The sequence below is a fragment of the Amblyraja radiata genome, chromosome 37 (assembly GCF_010909765.2).
Source record: "Amblyraja radiata isolate CabotCenter1 chromosome 37, sAmbRad1.1.pri, whole genome shotgun sequence".
In the NCBI taxonomy this organism is placed as follows: domain Eukaryota; kingdom Metazoa; phylum Chordata; class Chondrichthyes; order Rajiformes; family Rajidae; genus Amblyraja; species Amblyraja radiata.
Genome location: NC_045992.1, coordinates 6,821,340 through 6,846,071, shown reverse-complemented (window position 1 = coordinate 6,846,071; position 24,732 = coordinate 6,821,340). Strand labels below are relative to the sequence as shown.

Below are 24,732 nucleotides of genomic sequence, written 5' to 3'. Positions count from 1 at the left end.
ACTCCCTCACCGACATGCGTGGTGGCAAATGTTTCAAGATCATGGTACTGTCACAGGAGTTCATTGGAGAAATGTATCGATTCTACTACTCTGGAATTGTCCCACTGGGAATACACGACTTGGAAGTGTGCAGCCCCACAGTACCAGGCCCTGGACATGATCCCTATCCTTCCCTTCCCTTCATACCCATGTACTTACCAGTATGTCTACCACTTAAAGCCCACTGTTGTATCTGCCTCCACTACCGCCCACAACAGTCCATGTCTGCACCCAATGTCGCGAATGTTCTTTGTACAAAAAAAAGACTTCTCCCTTAAACTTTGAAGGTAGTCAAAAGTGCTGGAGAAACTCAGCGGGTGCGGCAGCATCTATGGAGCGAAGGAAATAGGCAACATTTCGGGCCGACGCGTAAATGTTGTCACGTAGATTACGCGCAAATGACGGCCAAGTGGGACAGGCCCTTAAAACTCTACATGAGCCGTGGAGAGAGTCAGCAAGTGAGAGGGCAGGAGGATCTGTGCGGGATGGAGAGCAATGGTAGGTGGAGGGGAGATAAGGATGGGGAGGTCATAAGGAATAGGAGTAGAATTAGGCCATTCAGTCCATCAAGTCTACTCCTGCCATTCAATCATGGCTGATCTATCTCTCCGTCCTAACTCCATTCTACTGCTTTTCCCCATAACCTCTGACACCGATACTAATCAATAATCTATCTGTGTCTGCCTTCACAATATCCACTGATGGAGATGTGGGGGAGCAGGAAGTGTCGGTGTGGAAGCGGGGTGCATCTCACTTCCGTGCTTAATATCGCTGTCGATCCAACAAATTACAAAGCGAGTGTCAAAACAAAGGTCATCTTCTCCCTTTATTTGTTTTAACTTGCTGATTCTGCGATTGCCTCACGTTTTTGAGAAGTGAAAGAGGATGTGGTGACTTTCATAATGTGTCAACCATTTGGCCAGTCACGTAGGACTTTGTGCCCGCTCTAGGTTGATTGGCAGAGATACTTCCACGGAGTGCCAATCACTTGTTGCTGAGCTCCTGCCCGGAATTTTCACCCATTTAAATCCATAGGACATATCCTGCGGAACCGTTCCCAGGGATGTTTTAGTTTCGTTCGGAGATACAGCGCGGAAACAGGCCCTTCGGTCCACCGAGTCCGCGCTGACCACCGATCCCAGCACGTCAACACTATCCTACACACACTAGGGACAATTTACACTTATACCAAGCCAATTAGCCTACAAACTCGCACGTCTTTGGAGTGCGGAAGGAAACCGGAGCACCCGGAAAAAGCCCACGCGGTCACGGAGAGAACGTACAAACTCCATACAGACAGCACCCATAGTCAGGATCGAACCCGGGTCTCTGGCGCTGTGAGGCAGCTACTTTGCCCACCGCACCGCCCCTCTCCTACACATTCACTTACAACCCCCTCCCATTCCCCATCTTGGATGAACTATTTTCGCATGGCTTTGTGCCTGCATATTTGACACTGTTTGGACTTCATCTGCGGCTTCTCACTGGAGTTGTCCATTCTTCAGAACAGAATATGTCCGATTTGCCTGTTGCGGTGGAGCTTCTGAATATCCAACCAGTGCTGCACTGGTGGTGCAGCGGTAAAGTTGCAGCGCCAGAGACCCGGGTTCGATCCTGACTACGGGTGCTGTCTGTACGTAGTTTGTACCTTCTCCCCGTGACCTGTGTGGGTTTTCTCCGGGCGCTCCGGTTTCCCTCCACACTCCAAAGACCTACAGGTTTGTAGGTAAATTGGCTTGGTATAATGTAAAATTGTCCCTAGTGTGTGTAGGATAGTGCTAGTGTACGGGATGATCGCTGGTCGGCGTGGACTCTGTGGGCCGAAGGACCTGTTTCCACGCTGTATCTCTAAACTACACTAAACTAAGTAGTGCAGAGCTTGGACATGGGAGGATAGGCTCTCTGGTCACCATGGCAACCCATGCTGGCCTTCAACTCTCCCCATTCCCACAGGGCAATAGACCATAGGTGCAGGAGTAGACCATTTGGCCAACACCACCATTCAATGTGATCATGGCTGATCATCCCCAATCAGTACCCCGTTCCTGCCTTCTCCCCATATCCCCTGACTCCGCTATCTTTAAGAGCCCTATCTAGCTCTCTCTTGAAAGTATCCAGTGAACCGGTCTCCACCGCCCTCTGGGGCAGAGAATTCCACAGACTCACCACTGTGATTAAAACGTGTTTCCTCGTCTCCGTTCCAAATGGCTTACCCCTTATTCTTAAACTGTGGCCCCTGGTTCTGGACTCCCCCTACATCGGGAACATGTTTCATGCCTCTAGCGTGTCCAAACCCTTAACAATCTTATATGTTTCAATAAGATCGCCCCTCATCCTTCTAAACTCCAGAGTGTAATAGTCCAGCTGCTCCATTCTCTCAGCATATGACATGTCCAGAGCCTTCTTCAAACCACTCAGAATGATGAGCACAGCACAGGAACAGGCCCTTCGGCCCACAATCCCAATTCTGAACATGATGCCATCTGCCTGCACGCGATCCAGTGCAACTGCAGCCTAAAGGCAAGGTTTAATTTCGACATTATTTCCTGCTACAGGTGCTGGTAACTGTCCTGGATGTTAACGACTATCGCCCCAAGTTCTCGAAGAACGTGTTTAGCACCAGTGTGTACGAGAATGAGCCCGGAGGGACCTCAGTGGTCACCATGACAGCAACGGACCTGGACGAAGGGGAAAATGCGGAGTTACAGTACAGTATCCAGGGAGCAGGGGCAGGTAGGCTCAACAGTTAACTCTTTCAGAAAACATTTCAATTGCACATCATCTTATTTATATTTGGAGCTCTTACTTTCCACGTCTTTCCAGGGACTGTATAAATGAGTACACTGCTAACCATTTTATTCTTCAGCTGGGGAGAGCAGCTGGCAAGGTCAGCGTTCAATGGCCAGTCCTAACTGCCCTTGAAAAGCTGACTGTGTGTGAGTCGGTCACCTTCTTTTGTCCAGTAGAGTTTCCAAGACTTGTACTTGATGCCATTGAAAGAGCAACCAATGGATTTCAAGTCAAGGAGATCTGCATCGCTGTAGATAGTCTTCCCATGGGGCCTTGGAGCCCTCACTTTCTACTTTAGCCCCAAGAGCTAAGTCTAACTCTCTCTTGAAAACATCCAGTGAATTTGACCTCCACTGCCTTCTGTGGCAGAGAATTCCACAGAGTCACAACTCTCTGGGTGAAAAAGGTTTTCCTCATCTCAGTCCTACATGGCCTACCCATTCTTAAACTGCGACCCCTGGATCTGGACTCCCCCAATATTGGGATTTTCTTTCCTGCATCTAGCCTGTTCAATCCCTTCAGAATTTTATATGTTTCTATAAAATCCCCTGTCATCCTTCTAAATTCCAGTGAATATAAGCCCAGTCGATCCATTCTTTCATCATATGTCAGTCCCGCCATCCCGGGAATTACCCTGGTGAACCTACGCTGCACTCCCTCAATAACAAGAATGGCCTTCCTCAAATTAGGAGATCAAAACTGCACGCAATACTCCAGGTGCGGTCTCACCAGGGCCCTGTACAACTGCAGTAGGACCTCCTTGCTCCTATATGGAAATCCTCTCGCTGTGAAGGCCAATGTGCCAGTTGCTTTCTTCATTGCCTGCTGTACCTGCATGCTGTTGAAGTTTGTTGGAGTACTCAAAGATGCTAACTCTCTTTAAGCATCTAAGAAAATAGAGGCACTGGAGCACCCTCTTCATGGTTCGCTCTGTGTGCTGGGCAGGGGTCTGATCACCCATAATGTTAACGCAAGGAATCTGAAGCTGCTGACTCTCTCCACCACTGACCCACCACTGAAAACTGGAATGTGGTCTCCCGACTTCCCCTTTCCAAGGTCAACGATTAGTTCCATTGTCTTGTTGATGCTGAGCGAGAGGTTGTTGTGGCAGCAGCACTTCACTCGGTGTCGAGCTGGGCATTGACACATCGCCACATGCTGCCAACCATCCTGGTGTCATCGGCACCATTATGGGATGGCGATGGAGCTGTGAGAGTAGAGAGGGGCTCGACTCTCCAAAGCAGCGGGGGGGGGGGGAGGAGAGAGATGGGGAGGAGAGGGGTGGGGGGAGAAAGGGGGGTTAGGGGAGTGGAGGAGGGAGATGGGGAGGCAAGGGGTGGGAGAGGGGAGGAATGGGGGAGGGGAGAAGAGGGAGGTGGGGGGAATGGTAGAGGGTGATGAAGGATGGGAGTGCAGGGGAGTGAGAATGTGGGGGGGACACTTGCGGTTTTTGGACTTTACCTTTCTGTAGAGTGTGGGTTTTCTCTGTGGTGGGGGAGGGTTTTGTGTGTTTAGGGTGAAGGCGGTTAAACTGGTAGGGGCAGGGGAAGGGTGGAATGAATGAGGAAGCACTGGCCATCCTTTCTGCCCTCTCAGGGTGCCCTTGTCCTGCATGGTACAACGAGCCATGTCCGGCCGCAGAAAGCAGGTCCATCAGCAATTTCACAATCCCATCACTGGAAGTCAACTCCCACCACAAGACGCAAGCCCAGGAAGTTACAAAACATTTTGCAATCATTGTCAAAAAGATTGTTTATGTAAGGGTTTACCGATAATTAACACAAAAGGCTAGAAGTTGTGTTGTCAGCAAATTGGATACATTTCCTCTCTTTCTTCCCCTTCTCTCCTGTTCTCCCCCCAATCCCCACCCCACCCCATTTCCAGATAGAAATTCAATCACTTAATTCAATCCAATCACATTCTGCTGCCATCAATGTCACATTATTGTCACATGTACCTAGATACAGTGATTTGTTTTGTTTTGTGTACAATTCAATAAAATCATACTATTCATAAGCACAGTGTGATATATAAGTACAAAAGGTGCAACGAATGTAGTGTGATAATGGTAGACTTCACTGGGACATCACAGTGAGACAGTCCCAGTGCCATCTTGTACCCTTCAAGTTTCAAGTCTTAAATATGTTGAAGAAGGGTCTTGACCCGAAACGTCCCTATTCCTTTTCTCCAGACTTGCTGCCTGACCCGCTGAGTTACTCCAGCCTTTTAATGGGTCTGAAGAAGGATCTCGACCCGAAACATCACATATACCTTTTCTCCAGAGATGCTGCCTGACCCGCTGAGTTACTCCAGCATTTTGTGTCTATGTTAAAAATGTAGTGTCTTATCTTGGCCTCATAGGCCCGTTGTCATGGCAACGGTACTGGGTCGGTGTTGCTGGGGTTGGTCTGGCCTGCCGATGCCAACAAAGTCCTCCATTGTCTGATATAAGACATCTGTTCTCTCTCCCTCTCTCTGTCTTTCTCTCGTTGCAGAGGCCTTCAGGATTGATGAGGACACAGCAGTGATCACCACCACAAGGCTCCTGGAATCCTACGAGAGGTTTAACTTGACCGTGGTGGCCACCGATAAAGGCAGGCCACCATTGTGGGGCACAACTCTGCTCAAGGTCGACGTGATCGATGTCAACGACAATCGACCTGTGTTTGTGAGGCCCCCCAATGGGACGATCCTACACATCATGGAGGTAATGGGATGGGCCGGGACCTCCGTTTCACCGGCACTGAAACGCATTGGAATGTTGCCAATCCCATGCCCAGGCCACATCATCGCAAAACGATCACAAGATTGTTTAAGAAGGAACTGCAGATGCTGGAAAATCGAAGGTACACAAAAAAATGCTGTAGAAACTCAGCGGGTGCAGCAGCATCTATGGAGCGAAGGAAATAGGCAACGTTTCGGGCCGAAACCCAGAAGGAAATAGGCAACATTTCGGGCCGAAACCCAGAAGGGTTTCGGCCCGAAACGTTGCCTATTTCCTTCGCTCCATAGATGCTGCTGCACCCGCTGAGTCTCTCCAGCATTTTTTTGTGTACCATAAGATTTAGTTTAGTTTAGAGATACAGCACGGAAACAGGCCCTTCGGCCCACCGGGTCCGCGCCGACCAGCGATCCCCGCACATTAACACTATCCTACACCCACTAGAGACAATTTTTACATTTACAAAGCCAATTGATCTACAAACCTGTACGTCTTTGGAATGTGGGAGGAAACTGAAGATCTCGGAGGAAACCCAAGCAGATCACGGGGTGAACGTACAAACTCCGTACAGACAGCACCCGTAATCGGGATCGAACCCGGGTCTCAAGCGCTGCATTCGCTGTAAGGCAGCAACTCTACCGCTGCACCACCGTGACTGGCGTGTTGTCTCGAAGAAGCTGTTAAATCCTTTAAAATACAGCATTAGGATAAATTTCATTTCAGCACAGTTAGTGTGAAATGTGCTGGTGTTTTTTTATCAGGAAGTGTGGCTGACTCTAGACATGACTACAGATGAAAGAGACCTCAAGTCAAGTCAAGTTTGGAGGTCGCGAGAGTCAAGAGTATTTAACTGTCATATATATCAGAACAATCAGATTCTTATTTACAGCAGCATAACAGGCCTGTTAAGGCAATAGCTGTAGATGAGTCTTTCTTAGACTTTTTGAGATACAGCGCAGAAACAGACCCTTCGGCCCACCGAGTCTGCGCTGACCAGCGATCACCCCGTCGCTAGCACTATCCTACACACTAGGGGCAATTTACAATTTTTACCAAAGCCAATTAACCTTGGTGTGTGGGAGGAAACCTGAGCACCATATGCAAATGGTGGCGGGCGTGTGGGCAAGGCAGGTAAAGTGTGCATTGTGTTCCTTCCCAGGAGAGGGAGCCGGGCTTCAACGTGTATGAGGTGCTGGCCACAGACAACGACGAGGGTGTGAACGGAGCTGTCCGCTACAGCTTCCTGAAGACAGCCGTCAACCGAGACTGGGAGCATTTCAACATCGACCCCCTCAGCGGAATCATCAACACCACAGCCAGGTTGGACAGGGAGCGGCACGCCATCTATAATGTGAGTCCTTGTACACGTTGTCCCTGCAATATGGTGGGAGGGACTCATCTGAAATCTGAGAAAAGTAATAGGTGACGTTTCGGGTTGGAAACCTTCTTCAGGAATTGCCTATTTCCTTTCTCTAAAGATGCTGCCTGACCTGCTGAGTTACTCCAGCATTGTGTGTCTATCTTACATTGTTCTGAACTGCTTGTCTGATATCCAGAGGTAATTGCATGGGGAATTTATATTACCTCCCTTTAAGCAGGAAGTTGGGTGACTGTATGATGCCTTTAGTTATCACTGTGAAGATGGAACGATACCAGATGATGAGACTCATCGTTGATTCTTCTTTTCTCTTCAGCTCATTCTCCTGGCCTATGACCTGGGGCAGCCCGTTCCCTACGAGACCACACAGCTCCTGCAGGTGGCCCTGGATGACATCGATGACAACGAGCCACTCTTCCTCAAACCACCCGTAAGGACAGTTCAGGGATCTGAACTCGCAGTTGCGTTCTGCAAACGCAGCCCGTTGGGCAGGGAAATTCTTGCTTCAGTTTAGTTCATTATCAGGTGCACCGAGATACAATGAAAACCTTTAGTTGGTTAGCCATTCAGCCCATCATTCCTGAGACGACTCCAAGATAAAAGTTAGCCCACGTCGGACTCTCCAGCCCTACACTTACTCCTTCTGCCATCCTTCCAGGCAGTGTGTTCCTGGAGACAGCAGCTAGCTGAGAAAGAGAGAGGGAAACATTCTTCTCTACTCCCCTCTGACCTGTTAGTTTGCCTGATATCTTAAAACTGCATCCTTTTCAAAGGCTGTATGCTTTGAGTCGCTCCGTTGCATCACCCAGAGTAAGTAGAAAGCATCTTCCCTTCATATCCTTTGTCCCAAGGAGAACAATCGGACTTCTCTAAAACCAATAAAGACGTGACTTCACTGAGATAGCGGAGCCGAGCTAACTGTGCGCAGCTGAGTTGTGGTTTCACAGGGCTCGTTAGAAACGCTCGGATGATTTAGGGCTGTGCGGTGACAGGGTTATGTGACATGAATCAAAGTTTTATGTTTATATTTTTCACGTGAAATGAGGCAATGAGACAGGGCAAGAAGGGAGGTGGGAGTGACATGTCAGGGAGGTAACGATTGATGAGTGATCTGGAGACATGAACGGCAAGGCTGAACATCTGATGAAGACAGTGTCAGATTGCTGCAACAAACATTGACCTTTACTGGCTCTGCAATCAAACAGCATAAGTCAGTGAACAGGGACTCTGCAATGGAGTGCACGGTGGCGCAGCGGTAGAGTTGCTGCCTCACAGCGCTTGCAGCGCCGGAGACCCGGGTTCGATCCCGACTACGGGTTCTGTCCGTACGGAGTTTGTACGTTCTCCCCGTGACCGCGTGGGTTTTCTCCGAGATCTTCGGTTTCCTCCCACACTCCAAAGGCTTACAGGTTTGTAGGTTAATTGGCTTGGTAGAAAAAATGTAAATTGTCCCTAGTGTGTGTAGGATAGTGTTAATGTGCGAGGATCGCTGGTAGGTGCGGACTCGGTGGGCCGAAGGGCCTGTTTCCGTGCTGTATCTCGAAACTTAAATAAACAGGGCTACCTACGGATCAATTTCAATGAATGATGTATTTCTGAAAGCTCTATTATATGCTGGATCAACTATTAAATTTTCTTCCCATATTTATAGGAGCTTTGTATCTCCAATGGAAATTGTTCCTTTTACCCTATTACCTGGGGTACAGCGGTGTAGTGGTTAAGTTGTCTGGGTTCTGCACCATTAATCCAGGGAAGCAAGTTCAAATCCCACCACGGCCACTGAGCAATTTGAGTGCAAGTACTTAAATAAAGCAGAGAATTCTGAAGCATGCAGCTAGACAGAGTAACAGTTGCTTTGAAATTGCTGGGTTAGAATAAAAGCTCAGAATAACAGCTCAGCCTCATAGGATTCAACAGAGGAGACATTTCTTCACTCAGTGGGAATGTAAATCTTCAGAGTTCTCTCGCCCAGGAACCTGTGCACGCTCAAGCCTCCAGGGTCATTTGTCGGGAACATGGAGAATATGGCGGATGGGTGGGAAGGTGGAGCTGATGCAGAGGACGACTCACTGTCTTAGTGAATGGGAGGGATGGTCCAGGAGGCTGAATTATCTCCTCCTATTCCTTTTACCTTTCAGAGATTTCACACATTGAAACATGCCTTTATCATTCCAGTCGTATCAAATTGCAAAGGTGTTTCGAATAAATAGAGATGAATGGAAGAAGTATGAAATCTTTCAAAGAAAGGATGTCCAACATCTTATTAAATCCATCAAACATTTCATAGAACACTGAAAAATACAGATTTGGGAATTATTTAAGAAAATATATAAGTGGAAAAAAAAGAGAAAATATTTCCAAAATGCAGGGACCAAAGTGAACTGTATTGTAAGCATTAGAGTCATAGAGTCAAACAGTGTCCTTTGGCCCAACTTGCCCACAGCGACCAACATGTCCCACCTGCCTGCGTTTGGCCCATATCCCTCTAAACCTGTCCTATCCGTGTACCTGTCTAAATGTTTTTCTTAAATTACAATAGTACCTGCCTCAACTACCCCCTCTAGCACCTCGTTCCATGCACCCAGCACCCTTTGTATGAAAATGTATCCCTCACCTTAAACTATGTCCTCTGGTTCTCGATTCCCTTAGTCTGTCTCTGTGCATCTGCCCAATCTATTCCTCTCATGATTTTATGCACCTCTAAAAGATCACCTCCGCGCTCCAAGGAGTAGAGTCCTCGAACACAAGAGGATGTTTCAATTTCAGACATTCTCACTGGCTTGATCTCTCTAACCTGCTGTGGTGTCCATCTTTTGTTAGAGAAGTTCGCAGTACCAGCGCCTCTTTGTGGCTGAGCACTCTGACCCTGCCACAGTGGTGGGGAATGTGACCGGAGCCATCGATGCAGATGAGGGGCCCAATGCCGTGGTCTACTACTTCATAGCAGGTGGGTTCCCAGCCAGTTGAGGTGTGCCTCATCATCTGTGTGAATCTTGTGTATTATGTCCAACTCCGCAACTCAACCATCTTCTACTGATCTGACTGCACCTGCTTTTTCATCACCCATTCCTTCTCTCCAGTTGCTGCATGTCCTGCTGAGTTACTCCAGCATTTTGTGCCTATCTTCGGTGTAAACCAGCATCTGCAGTTCCTTCCTACAAACCTCTCAGTGTCTACTGAAATGGCCAAGGAAGGGGGCAATTAAGGTGGACAATAAATGTTGCCCTTGCAACATTAAAGGGGAGGCCATTTAAAACTGAGATGGGGGAAAAACTCTTTCACCCAGAGAGTTGTGAATTTGTGGAATTCTCTGCCACAGAAGGCAGTAGAGCCCAATTCACTGGATGAATTTAAAAGAGTTAGATACAGCTCTAATGGCTAGCGGAATCAAGGGATATGGGGAGAAGGCAGGCACGGGTTACTGATTGTGGATGATCAGCCATGATCACAATGAATGGCGGTACAGGCTAGAAGGGCCAATTGGTCTCCTCCTGCACCTATGTTCTATGTTTCTCTGTTTCTGTGCCAGGAACGGGTTAATGAAGGAACAAATGAAAATTCAACATTTTGCTAATCCTTGCTGACTGAATGCGAACACATAGTTAAAATCATCATTCTCTTCCCCGTAATCACTCTATGACCTTGCCTGCCTTACTTATGCAAGGCCCCCCTCCCCTATAACAACACAGGTTCCCATGTACATATAGCCCCTCTCTGTCCCCCACCAGTAATTCTAATGCCTGGAACTTCAAATCCCAATCTCAGCCAATTTGTCAATCACATCCTTAATCTACAATTCCTGCCATTGTGTTCATTTCCATATGCAGGGAAATTCTTTCAAGATTAAATCAATGATGTTGTTATCTTTGGGCGTGTGCATTGCTTCTGTACCTTCACCTTCAATCTCTTCCTTCAACTCCAGAGGAGGGTCCCTGTCATAAAACTCTTTCCATTGTTACACCATTGACCGCTGAGTTGTCACTTGCAACAGCGTTAATGCATTGTGGAAACAACTGATTCATCTATACAGGCGATAAGCAGATGAGTTATGTTGGGTTTAAGAAGGAACTGCAGATGCTGGAAAATCGAAGGTAGACAGAAGTGCTGGAGAAACTCAGCGGGTGCAGCAGCATCTATGGACCTGAAATGTCACCTTTACCTTCGCTCCATAGATGCTGCTGCACCCGCTGAGTTTCTCCAGCATTTTTTTGTGTACCATAAGATTGTTTAGTTTAGTGAAGGAAATAGACAACGTTTCAGGCCGAATCCCTTCTGTTGGGGTTGAGTTCAACTCTCCAGAATCAGCATGGCACCTTTAAGTATAATAAAGATTTAACTCCGGGTTATGAAGCAACGTGGCTAAAAACCCTGAGGCCAATATAAAGAAAACAATATTGTAATTTATCTATTTGAATTTTGACTTTCGGTTGTTAAGAATAGATGAATATGGGAGGAAAATGTCTGCATGACTCGTAATAGTAATAATAATAATAAATTTTATTTATGGGCGCCTTTCAAGAGTCTCAAGGACACCTTACAAAAATTTAGCAGGTAGAGGAAAAACATGTAAGGGGAATAAAATAAATAGTAGAGACATGACTAGTACACAAAGTAAAGACAGAATACAATTCAAAACACAATATGAGGCAATTAATGCACAGATGAAAAGGGAGGGGGACGTGGGGCTAAGGATAGGCAGAGGTGAAGAGATGGGTCTTGAGGCGGGACTGGAAGATGGTGAGGGACACGGAATTGCGGATCAGTTGGTGGAGGGAGTTCCAGAGCCTGGGAGCTGCCCTGGAGAAGGCTCTGTCCCCAAAACTGCGGAGGTTGGACTTGTGGATGGAGAGGAGACCGGCTGATGTGGATCTGAGGGACCGTGAGGGTTGGTAGGGGGAGAGGAGGTCAGTGAGATATGGGGGGGCCAGATGGTGGAGGGCTTTGTAGGTGAGGATCAGGATTTTGTAGGTGATCTGGTGGGAGATGGGAAGCCAGTGAAGTTGTTTGAGGACTGGAGTGATGTGATGCCAGGATTTGGTGTGGGTGATGAGGCGGGCGGCTGCGTTCTGGACCAGTTGGAGTCGGTTGATGTAGGTGGAGCTGATGCCAAGGAGAAGTGAGTTGCAATAGTCCAGTCGGGAGGAGATGAAGGCATGGATGAGTCTTTCAGCAGCGGGAGGTGTGAGAGAGGGTCTGAGTTTGGCGATGTTGCGGAGATGAAAGAGGAGGTTTTAATGACATGGCGGATGTGAGGCTCAAGGGAGAGGGTGTAATCAAAGATCACGCCAAGGTTGCGGGCCTGGGGAGATGGGGAGACAGTGGTGCCGTCGATGGTGAGAGTGGGGTTATTGATTTTGCTGAGTGTGGCTTTGGAGCCTATGAGGAGGAATTCTGTCTTATCGCTGTTGAGTTTGAGGAAGTTATGTTGCATCCAGGTTTTTATAGCTGACAAACAGGAGTTGATATGGGAGAGGGGGGGGTTGTGGGGGGATTTGGTGCCGAGGTAAATCTGGGTGTCATCGGCGTAACAGTGGAAGTCCAGATTGAAGTGGCGGAGTATCTGACCAAGGGGGAGGATGTAGATGATGAAGAGGAGGGGGCCGAGTACGGAGCCTTGGGGAACGCCTTGAGTGACTGTGGCTGTAGCAGAGGTGTGGTTGTGGAGAGAGATGAAGTGGGATCTGTTGGAAAGGTAGGAATGGAGCCAGCTGAGTGCAGAGCCTTCAATGCCGAGGTCTTTGAGTCTGGTGAGCAGGATGTTATGGTTCACTGTATCGAAGGCCCTTCCAATTGCGTAATGACACAAAGGCAGCTTCAAATTAATGTGGGACGACAGAGCTGAAATAAAACATATATCCGGCATCACAAAGACATGGACGTTGGGAGGTTAATTGGCCACTGTAAATTGTCCCAGTGTCGGTGAGTGGTGGAACGGGGAAGATGCTGGGAATGCGGTGATTCTGAACTAGTGTAAGCGGATGTGTTTAATGTAGGTGGGTGCTTGATGGTGGGACCTTGGGGCTCTATGACCTGTAGGTCTGGGCAGTTGGAGACCTTAGTAACAAAAGCTCTCACAACCCATACAACCAGAGTTGGCAAGCCCACATTGGTGGGGAAATTTAAGCAGGCAGCTCCTGACTTTAGAATCTGTCCTTGATGCAGCATTAGAATATGATCTTAATGTGTTTGCATGGAAGGAAGTTCATTGCAATGTAAGACAGACACAAAATGCTGGAGTAACTCAGCGGGTGATGCTGCCTCATCCGCTGAGTTACTCCAGCATTCTGTGTCTACCTTCGATTTAAACCAGCATCTGCAGTTCTTTCTTACACATTCATCGAAATGTGCTTCAACACAGCTGGAGATCCGGACAACAACTTTCATCTGAACAGGAATGGGCTTCTCAAGGTGGTGAAGGACCTGGATCGAGAAACGAACCCATTCTACACCATCATTGTCAAGGCCTCGAGCAACCGCAACTGGAGGTCTTCAAGGCAGAAGAGTCGGGTCTTTGACCCCAGCACCGACCTCACCCTCCAAGAGGTTCGCATCATCCTGGTGGACATCAATGACCAGCCACCGATATTCACCAAGTCAGAGTACACCGCTGGTGAGTTTCCTCGCGTCTACACGTGTACGCATTAGCAGCCGTTTGGGTAGAAGCCTCAATAGGGCAGAGATGTTTAGTTTAGAGATACAGCACGGAAACAGGCCCTTCGGCCCACCGAATCCACGCCGACCAGTGGTCCTGTACACTAGCATCTAGGGATTTTTTTTTACAATTTTACCAAACCAATTAGATTATAAACCCGTCCGTTTTTAGAGTGTGGGAGGAAAGCTTAGCACCCAGGGGCAACTCACGGGGTGAAGGTACAAACAAATGTGTAAGCAACAGCAGTGATTAATAAGGGCGGTAACAGAAAAACTAATAGTGAGAAAACTCACATCAAATGTAGTGTGTTTTTGGTTTGATCGTACATGGAACTGTGACGAGATTTCTAGTTGCCATTTTAATAATAATAATAATAATAATAATAATACTTTATTGATCCCCTCAGGGAAATTCAGATGTCCAGAAGCCCCCAACCAACAAACCCACAGATTCAAAATGAACGCAGACAGAAAATACATAGAATACAATGTGGACACTACCTGAGAGCAATAAATACTTAAAAAGACCAATAATTAACAATTAAAAATTAAAAATTGCAAAATGCATCCCCCTACAGCCTAGCGGTCCGAATTATAAAATCTAATGGCTGCAGGGGTGAAGGATCTCCTGAACCGCTCCGTTCTACAGGGCAGGGAGAGGAGCCGGTTGTTGTTCCGAGTGCTCTTTTGACTCTCCAGAATTACATGGAGGGGATGCCCGGGGTTTTTCAGGATGACCTGCACCTTGTGCCTCATACGCCTCTCAAGCACATCCATCCCAGAGTCTACTCTCCCCTCCAGCACTGAGCTAGCTCGTTTAACCAGTTTGACCAGCTTCTTGTTGTTTTTTGCACTAATGCTGTTGCCCCAGCAGACAACAGCGTAGAAAATAACACTTGCAACCACAGTGTTGTAAAACATGTGCCACATATCATTACACACATTTTATAGAGGCTTGCGAGAAGGTTATTCTGAAACTGAGAAGTTATTCGTACCAGGATACACTGAGTGCGGTGACCTCATTTTTTTCTAGCAAAGTGGCTGAGGGTGACCCGATAATGATAAATGAAATACTTTAGTGTGGTGGATAGAGAGAACATTTTTCCATTTATAGGGAATTCAGGCCCACAGGTAACTAACATCAACAGGGAGTTTTAGTTTCAAAAAGTCAAGAGTGTTTTATTGTCATATGTCCCAGATCGAAGAATGAAATTCTTAAAGATACAACGGAGAAACAGGCCCTTTGGCCCACCGAATCCATGCTGACTAACGATCGCCCGTACACTAGTTCTATCCTACACACTAGGGACAATTTACAGAAGCCAATTAACCTACAAACTTGCACATCTTTGGAGTGTGGGAGGAAACCTGGAGCACATGGAAAAACACCACACTTTCGCAGGGAGAGCAACTCCATACAGAAAGCTGGTCGGTGTGGCCTCATTGAACTGAAGGTCCCGTTTGCACGCTGTATCTCTAAACTAAACTAAGATATTTCTTATATATAATCTACACAGATCTGTCTGTGATTGATCTACAAGATGAGCTTCCTCATTTCCACTGCTATAAATGTCATTCTATATACCTGCAGTTCCTTGTCTATTCAGTGTTATTTGATGTTGCTTTCCTCCGATCCCATTTCTGTTGGACACTAATGGACCTGTCTCCCCACTGCAGGTGTTGCCACTGATGCTAAAGTGGGCTCCGAACTGATCAGAGTAAAGGCCTATGATTCTGACATTGGAAACAACAGCCTCGCCTTCTATCAGATCATTAACATCCGCTACATCAAGCAGCAGTTCAATGATTCTGAAGATGTTGGGAATGTCTTCCTCATTGGTAGGATCATGTGTCTCACTGTACCTTGCTGTGAAACACTAACACCCAGCATTTGATGTTGCCCTATATCAATGTTAGCACTTAACAAGTTGATGGGAACTGCCGTTTTCAATGCTTTTAGTTCTTTTCCTTAATATGTTATGCTTCAGATATGATCATTCCCAAAGCATTTCACACGGGCTCACACAAAAACAGTTGACACAATGGAGATATAGGAAAGGGTGACCAGAGGACTAGTCAAAGAAAGGTTCCCTCTCCTGAGATAATAATTGGTCATTTTATCCATATTCATCAAAATTCTAATATTCTCTCCATAAACAACCCTCTGATCCACTACCAAAGCTTTCCATAGATGCTGACGCACCTGTTGAGTTTCTCCAGCAATTTTGTCTACCTTCGATTCTCCAGCATCTGCAGTTCCTTCTTGAACACCAAAGCTAGAAACCTACTTCATTGACCAGATTTCTGCTCACCTAACCACGTGTCGCCTTTTTTGGACTTGCTGGTAATTGTTACAATGTGTCCAGGTGGACATACTGTTTCATCCAGAAAATGATTGTCACATCCCATCAGATAACCTAACTGCAAGCAAATTAGAAGTGGCAGAGTTCCAGAAACCATCCTGCTGTTTGCGACTTCACTTTATCATACAACACACCTTAGTTGTCATATTGAAAGATATGCAGAAGTGAACCTATTTCACGGAAAATAAGAATGCCCTGTGATGTAAACCTCACCTTCTCCCATCTTTGTTATTCTATTCAGGGTCAACTTGTGATATGCAATTAGTGAGTGTGGTATTGACATTCCCTTCATTGTTGGATTATCAGACCTTTCAGCAGTGGAGGGGATTCCAGTCCATCAGATTCATGGTTTCGGCTTGAAACATTGCCTATTTCCTTCGCTCCATAGATGCTGCTGCACCCGCTGAGTTTCTCCAGCACTTGTGTCACCCTCCGTGGTCAGCAATGGGCCTGGTTCATCTCACTTCCCACCTATTGGTTCACAACCCTACCCAAAGAGACCTGGTGCCCCTGTACTTCATCCAAGTACTATTTACTCCAGATGGTTTCATTATCTATCATTCAGTGATTCCCAGACGACTACCATCTTCAATTCCCATGTATACCAGACAGAAGCAGTAGGGGCCTCTAAGAGGCTTTTAGATAGTATTATAAATATGCAGGGAACAAGGGGATGTAGATCACAGGGAGATCAACCAGGCATCATGTACAGCACCGACATTGTGGGCCGAAGAGCCTGTTCCTGTGCTGTACTGTTCTATGTTCAATCATTTTAACCTGGGCCCCTCTAGCTACTGACAAAAGGGAACAGGCCCTTTGTGTCCACCCTCTATGGGCCTTGCCAATCCTATCATTTTGATGATGAAAGCCATTGGAACAGTTGCTGAAGAATCCCACATGTTAAATGTGTAATCCTTGACTCCATTTGCAGGGGAGAATGATGGTATTGTGAGGACGTTTGACCTCTTCACGGCCTACAGTCCTGGGTATTTCTTGGTGGACATCATGGTGTCAGACCTGGCCGGGCATAACGACACGTCAGTGATCGGCATTTACATCCTGAGGGATGACCAGCGGGTCAAGATTGTCATCAACGAAATCCCCGAGAGGGTGCGGGAGTTTGGCGAGCAATTCATTAAGTTGCTTTCCAACATCACAGGAGCCATCGTCAACACAGATGATGTGCAGGTAAGTTCCCCCACTCTGGACAAGAGATTCTGTGCATCTTCCCAATGTATTCCTCTCCTATAGCTGATGTGTAAATCACGTGGCAATTCTCCATCGCTGAACTGCTGCTTGTTTGTATTTATAGTTTCACGTCGACCAAAAGGGCCGGGTGAATTTTGCCCAGACCGATGTGCTGATCCATGTGGTGCACAAGGAATCCAACCGCATCTTGGATGTCGAGCGGTGAGTCCACAACTAGACGTCAGTCTTTTCCACTGCTGTAAAGTGTCAAAACTTGTCCCAATCCCCTCTGGCCCTGATAGCTCCCAATGTTTACTGTGTGTACCATGCAGGAAAAATCCCTCTTAACTGAGATTTGACGGAATTTCCATAATTCCTTACAATGTGGCAAGCCGTTTGGCCCATTGAGTCAATGCCAGCTCACTGATTTTCTCCGTGACCTGTTCTTCCCATATCCCCATCAATTATACCACCCACACGCGCTGCATTAATTGTATATGTAGACTTTAGAGATACAGCGCGGAAACTGAAGACTCCTTCAACCCACCCAGTACTTTTACAGCATTTTCTGTTTGGATTTTATGTTTCCAGCATCTGCATTCTTTGGTTTGCATTTGCATAGCACTTTTAATGTAGTGAAAAAAATCTACGTTTTGTACTACATTGGGGAATAAGAGTACAATGGTTATAGCACAGTGGTTTAGTCACTTCTGGAGACCTCGATTCTGTGCTGCTCTGGAGATCCTCCTCAGCAGTTGGGGAATTTAATTCATCCAACTTAAGAGACTTTTGAATAGGCACATTATGTGGGGAATGGGGGGATTGCCCTTACATCTGTGGCCATGAAGTCATTCGAGCGCATTATTCTTGCTCACCTCAAAACCAGCACTTCCTCCAATTTGGACCCACACCAATTCGCATACAGAGCCAATAGGTCAGTGGAAGACACAGTCAATCTGGCCATTCATCACACTCTGCAACACCTGGAAACCGCCAACACGTACGCCCGCATCCTGTTCATGGACTTCAGTTCGGCATTTAACTCCATCAACCCGGTTAAACTCTTCCATAAATTAACGGACATGAACATCGACCCCTGCATCTGTCACTGGATCTACAGCTTCCTTTGGAACAGACAACAGAGGGTGAAGATACATAACACAATATCTCACCCCCTGCGTCTTGTCTCCCTGGTTATTCTCACTCTACACAAACCAATTCACATCCCAGCATAGTTCAGTTAAAATTTATAAATACGCAGATGACACAACCATCATAGGTCTCATCTCGAACAATAATGAAACAGAATACCGCACTCAAACACACAAAGCAGTCACTTGGTGCACAGATAATAACCTCTTACTCAACACATCAAAAACACACGAACTCATCATTGATTTCAGACGTAAGGCACAACCCAAGACCCCCCTACTCATCTCAGGCGAACCCATATCCACCACTGACTCATACAAATTTCTTGGCACTCACATAAGCAATAACCTCAAATGGAAAATCAATTCAAATCACATCTACAAAAAAGCCAACCAAAGACTCTTCTTCCTCCGCCAGCTCAAGAAGTTTAGAGTAAGGAAACACCTCCTAATCAATTCTACACAGCCATCATCCAAAGCATGCTCACTTCATCAATTACAGTCTGGTTCAGCAGTTTAGACACTCACTCCCGTAATAAATTACAACGCATAGTTAACAAAGCATCCAAAATCATCAGCACTCCCCTTCGATCAATAGAATCACTCCATCACAAACGGTCTGTGTCAAGGGTGAAGAAAATCATCTCTGATCCCTCCCACCCAGCTCACCACATCTTCCACCTGCTGCCATCAGGAAGGCGCTACAGCTCACTGTCCGCCAAGACATCTCGATTTACAAACAGTTTTTACCCACACGCAATCCGAATTCTGAACACACTATGATAACAGCACATATCCTCCCCATGCATGTACTATATATTGTATGATGTTGTGTTTTATGTTATGTTTGACGGGAATCAGCCTACCTTGTAACATCCTGTACTGAACCTGAATTCCACCAGCTTGACTGTGTGGTCATTAAATAATCTAATCTAATCTAATATGGATTTTGCACGTTACTAATGTTGCATCTCATGGACTTGCACAGGGAAACTGAGAATGCTTATTCCGTTTCATTGTCCACTTTTACCAAGCTCACCGTACTCTTCCGTTGCAGAGTAATACAAATGATTGACGAAAATAAGGAACAACTAAGGAATCTGTTCCGGAATTACAATGTCCTCGATGTCCAGCCCGCTGTGACTGTCAGAGCAGCTCATGATATGACATCCCTGCAGGTAATGCATCATTGGCTGGCTTAAGGGCTTGTCCCACGTAGGCTATTTTTTAGGCGACTACAGACAACTAGCCTGTCTCCACATTTACACCACAGAAATGTCAATATTTATTTTGCCCATGATGATAATTATTTTTCTTTAAGTTATCATAGCTGAGAGGCCCTAATTGCACGGCAGTGGGGATGTCCCACTGCAGAGGTGTACAACTTTGATCCTACCTGTAATATTCTTTGTCTATGGGGCAGAGCAGCAATCGTTTACTGCGTTGGTTCATGGAGTGAGGGGTCGTACATTTTAAGACTGTGGTGAATTGTGTGAGCCATTTCTGCTCCCCATATCTGAGGAAGGATGTGCTGGCTCTGGAGAGGGTCCAGAGGAGGTTTACCAAAATGATCCCAGGAATGAGTGGGTTAACATATGATGAGCGTTAACATATGAGGACCTCATTGAAACTTACCGAATAGTGAAAGGCTTGGATGGAGTGGATGTTTCCACTAGTGGGAGAGTCTGAGACTAGAGGACATGGCCTAAAAATTAAAGGACGTTCCTTTTGGGAGGAGATGCGGAGGAATTTCTTTATTCAGAGGGTGATGAATCTGGAATTTTTTGCCACAGAAGGCTGTGGATGCCTAGTCAATGAATATTTGTAAGACAGAGATAGATAGATTCTTGATTTGTACACGAGTCAGTGGTTATGGGGAGAGATAGATCAGCCATGATGAATGACCTAATTCTGCTATCACTCATGACCTTATGAGTGATATATTTTTCTCAGAGTTGTGAATATTTGCAATTCTCAACCTCAGGGATACAGAAAAGCATTGAAAGTATCTAAGACAAAGATTTAGATGATAGATACACCAGTGATCATGGAAATGACACAGGAAACATTAGCTGAAGTCACAAATTTGATTAGCCATGATCAAGGTAGTATATATTCTACCTCTGCCAGCATTTCTCATATTCTTAGGTTTTGCAGAAAATTTGGTTTACTTAAGCACGGATGAATTTAAGAACAAGTTAAAGGGAGAAAGGAACGGAAAGTTAAACTGAAACTGAAAGATGAAACAGAGACTAGTGAAGTAAAGTTGCCTTGTTTCAGTACTGGACACTTCTCTCTGACATTATGATGTGATTTACTGTGTCAACTGTCCCAGTGTCTGTTTGTCCAACCATTTTATTACATATCAGATGAGATTCAATAGGAGAATCTTCTGTCTACCTTTGACAGCTGGAAAGTTCCAGTAATTGCTGTCACCATCATTCAGTGGAAAATCTCCCAGTTAAAACTCACTTGGACAGTAAATGAAAATAGGTTAAAAACCTTAGTCTGACTGGATGAACAAAAAACTGAGGTGTAACATGCGCTTTTTGCTATTTTTATGCAATTTTGATGCAGATAAATCATAGGAATAGAAACATAAAACATAGGTGGAGGAGGAGGCCATTCGGCCCTTCGTGCTAGCACCACCATTCATTGTGATCATGGCTGATCGTCCCCTATCAATAACCCGTGCCTGCCTTCTCCCCATATCCCTTGATTCCACTAGTCCCTAGAGCTCTATCTAACTCTCTCTTAAATCCATTCAGTGACTTGGTCTCCACTGCCCTCCGTGACAGGGAAGTCCACAAATATCATTTGTGGAATCATTTATCTACAATGAATCTAATAATTGTTGTACAAATCTAAATAACAAAAAAATAACTGCATGATAAACTAATGCATTGGCTAGAATCTTTCGAAGTGCTATGTCATCTTTCTTCCCTTTTGCAGATGGCAATAATCATTCTTGCAGTGTTGCTGTTCCTGGCTACCATGCTGTTCATCTTTATGAATTGGTATTACAGAACAGTGTAAGTGCCTTGGTTGATATTTACATTGTACAAGATCTCAAACGTAATAATGAACAAAAGAAACTGCAGTCACAAGGAACTGCAGATGCTGGAATCTTGAGAAAAACACAAAGTGCTGGAGTAACTCAGCGGGGTCAGGCGGTATCTCTAAAGGCATCACCACAGATGCTGCCCGGCCCGCTGAGTTACTCCAGCACTTTTTGCTCGAAATACACTGCAGGATCATTCATGTTTCTGATGTGGAATGTTAGAAGTGTGGGGGCACTTCTGAAAAGCTCCGTGACCAACCAGGAAGATGTTTGGTTTAGTTTATAGTTTAATTAATTTTATTATTGTCATGTGTATCTTCTTCTTTCGTGTGGCGTGCACAGTCTAAAGTTGTTGGACAACTTGTTCTATTTGATCTTCCATTTGTGCACGTCGAGTTGATTGCATTAGTCGAAACAGGGCGGACCACGTGAAGGTTGCAATCTCCCACCCCGTCATGTGTATTGAGGTACAGTGAGAAGGTCAGCACTTTTGTCTACCTTCTTTTCTACCCATGTACTTATCAAAATGTATTTTATTTTATGTTATTATTGTTCCTGTCCCAAATCACTTCCTTTTAAAGTTAGTTTCAAATGGGTACCATCCACTGTGTGAAAAAGTTGTCCCTTTTAAATCTTTCGCCTCACCTCAAACCAATTCCATCTATTTTTTGTGTGGGAAGGAACTGCAGATGTTGGTTTAAACAGTAGAAACAAAATGCTGGAGTAACTCAGCGGGACAGATGCTGCCTAACCTGCTGAGTTGCAGCATTTGGTGTCCATCTATTTCTTGATGCACAAAGCCAGGGAAAAAGACTGTGTGTATTCACCATCTCTGTGTATCTCAATAGCTCTTCTTTATGTTAGGGGTCAGTATTTCCTTAGATCTCCCCAGTACATGTGTCCTCCCTTCAAAATACGATGCAGCTGGCTCCAAATAATGAAAGCATCTCTCTGTTCATTGTCAATAGGCACAAAAGAAAGTTGAAGGCCATTGTAGCAGGTTCCACTGGTAAGTAATGTACAGGGTAAGTCTTCCAAAGCACTTTACATCAGCTTAGCCTATAGCCAATTCCCGAGTTGGAAGTATGAGGGTTCATAGGCTACGGTAGATTGAGCATGTAAGTGTAATGATGCAAGGAGTCCAATCAGTGATTGACAAAGAACACTTCAAGGTTACGAAGAAACCATGTGTATTAGAGTATAACGAAAAACAGTTAAATGATTAATAGATTAAATAAGCTGTAAGTCTCTCAGCCCTCTGTTCGTCAATTCTTCACTGATACGAGCCTCACGTCCTTCAGTCCAGTGGAATCTCCGGCTTGCAATGGCTGGTCTGGAGAACTCAAGGGTCCTGGCACCATTGTGGATCCCAGTCTGAGGAGAAAAGTCCAGTGAGCACACTCGCACAGGCACTTACATATTGAATACACTCACGCTTCTTGTCTAATCTACAAGGAACAGTCGACTATGTGGTTTTTTAAAACTAGTAACCTCCTTAGTGATGGCAACAGGGATTATTTGTTACATTCAGAGCTGAGTTGGAGTTAGAAATCTCTGAGTAGAAAAGTTTGACTTATCTTGCCCCTGCAACTGCGAGGGCTCAAGATTGATCAGATCTTCCAAGTAAGTCTAATTATTTTTCTGAGAACCCAATTGTTTTTCTAAGTGAGCTTGCTCGCTCAATATGGAGGCTGTTAGCAGACAACCTTTCCGCTGAAAAGTCTTTTTTAACCCTTACATTACAGTGAGCCAGTTAGATGCTTAACTGTTCTGTCTGACAGTTTCCCTCTGATAGATGTTCTATTTGAGCAGCAGTGGTTTACCAGGTAGGTTGGCTAATGTTTTTCCACCAGGATGACCTGATTATCCATGCAGTGTTGTCTCTCGGACCTTGCTTTGTGCAAACCTGCATCACATTTTTATCAAATGATTGCAAGTTGTCCACTTGTACTACCAGAGAATCCATTCAAATTCTCCCCACATTCTTTGCAGGGTTTTAATTACCTCACAATCAGGTACGAAGCTAAGAATAAGATGCAAAGGCCAAACAACACCCCTGCCCAGACTATGTCCAATGTTTACCATTAAGAGTTTGTGGCATTAAAGAGACATTGTTCCATTCTGGTCTCAAGCGTAGTCAAATGTGCCATGCATTCCATGGTTCTATCCTTCAGCGAGAAATACTATGAAAATGACGCTCCAATTTAAAGCCATTGTTTGTGTAGTAATTGTGGAAGTTAAGGGATAGATGACCTGGTGATTTGCTTCACTGCAGTTTGTGGCACTCTCCACTTTAATACATTTAGAGCAGTAAGATGGGAATCGGTTGGACAGCTCTCCATTAATTAGTATATTAACTCCTTTGTGCCACAATTTTCCCTGATTCCTGTCCTCTCCCCGATTACCAATATTACATGGTTTCTTCGGTGAACTGTTCACTACTTAATCTGATAGTATCTCTACAATTTCTCTGTCCTGTCAAGTCATTTTTCTGTTGCTCTCCATTTTCCGCTCGTACCCCAGAACTTGAAGGTGTCAAATCAAGAATGTAGGACTTGCACTTTGAAATCCATTCTGAAACTTTGCCTGTGTTTGCCTATGCAGGTAATCAAGGGTTTATGGACATATTGGACATGCCAAACACCAACAAGTATTCATTTGAAGGGTAAGTCCAGTGAAGGATCAACAAGGTTCCACATACTGTGTCAGTATTGAGAGGTTAACGTTGTCGGTGCAGAGTTTATTTGAGTAACACTTGAAGAGCAGCTGTTTGTCCCTCTCCCAGTTTATAAGATATTCAGTGGACCATTTGTATTTTTCCTACCTGACAATTTTCTTCATCTGTTGACCATACCTAACAAGATTACTGGTATCATCATGAGAACCCTAGGAGTTTGAAAGAAAGCTTCTTCTGAAGTAACCCAAGTAATTCTGCCCACCTTAGCAAAATCCAAAAGCATTCTGTGCTACTCACTAAAATGTAACACCTGGCCAAGTGAGGTTACCAAAAGCCAAGTCAAAGCTTTGAAGTATGTAATAAAGGAGGGAAAGACAGGTGGGGAGCTGAATCTTGAAACTTCCACCCATGTTTTGCAAATTAACTTTTCCCTCCCTATCCCCGTATGATTGTCTCAATACTTCTGTAACTGATGTGTGCATTAAAGAAGGGTAGCAACTGAATTAGCATGGTGCCGACAAAGGAGAGAGAGTGGGGTGATGGATAGTGAAAGGTGTGCCAGTGAGAGAGTGCAGTGAACTATATGAGAAGAAGGGTCTCGACACAAAATGCTACCCATTCCTTCTACCCAGAGATGCTACTCTGTCCCGCTGAGTTACTCCAGCATTTGGTGTGTATCTTGAGTGTAAAATAGTGTGGATGCAGGAAATCA

At 45.5% G+C, this 24,732-nt stretch overlaps 2 protein-coding genes across 6 annotated transcripts in view; one reads left to right on the top strand and one right to left on the bottom strand.

Annotated features, from left to right (window-relative positions):
* Positions 1-24,732, top strand: part of cdh23 (cadherin related 23) — a 556,325-nt gene that overhangs the window by 527,214 nt on the left and 4,379 nt on the right. For both annotated transcript variants that reach the window (XM_033012745.1, XM_033012744.1), the window contains 13 exons: positions 2,595-2,772; positions 5,325-5,536; positions 6,711-6,902; positions 7,246-7,359; positions 9,750-9,876; positions 13,288-13,539; positions 15,258-15,419; positions 16,875-17,131; positions 17,256-17,353; positions 19,340-19,460; positions 21,235-21,314; positions 22,312-22,352; positions 23,948-24,008. In XM_033012745.1, the coding sequence (XP_032868636.1) occupies positions 2,595-2,772; positions 5,325-5,536; positions 6,711-6,902; positions 7,246-7,359; positions 9,750-9,876; positions 13,288-13,539; positions 15,258-15,419; positions 16,875-17,131; positions 17,256-17,353; positions 19,340-19,460; positions 21,235-21,314; positions 22,312-22,352; positions 23,948-24,008 (1,895 nt within the window). The remainder of the gene's footprint in view (positions 1-2,594; positions 2,773-5,324; positions 5,537-6,710; positions 6,903-7,245; positions 7,360-9,749; positions 9,877-13,287; positions 13,540-15,257; positions 15,420-16,874; positions 17,132-17,255; positions 17,354-19,339; positions 19,461-21,234; positions 21,315-22,311; positions 22,353-23,947; positions 24,009-24,732) is intronic.
* Positions 22,517-24,732, bottom strand: part of LOC116966472 (calcium-binding mitochondrial carrier protein SCaMC-2-like) — a 31,958-nt gene continuing 29,742 nt past the window's right edge. For 3 of the 4 annotated variants that reach the window (XM_033012747.1, XM_033012748.1, XM_033012746.1), the window contains one exon: positions 22,517-22,717. The gene's annotated coding sequence lies outside the window, so the exon portion shown is untranslated. Of the gene's footprint in view, positions 22,718-24,167; positions 24,230-24,732 lie in introns of all 4 variants that reach the window. The other variant, XM_033012749.1, reaches the window with a different exon arrangement.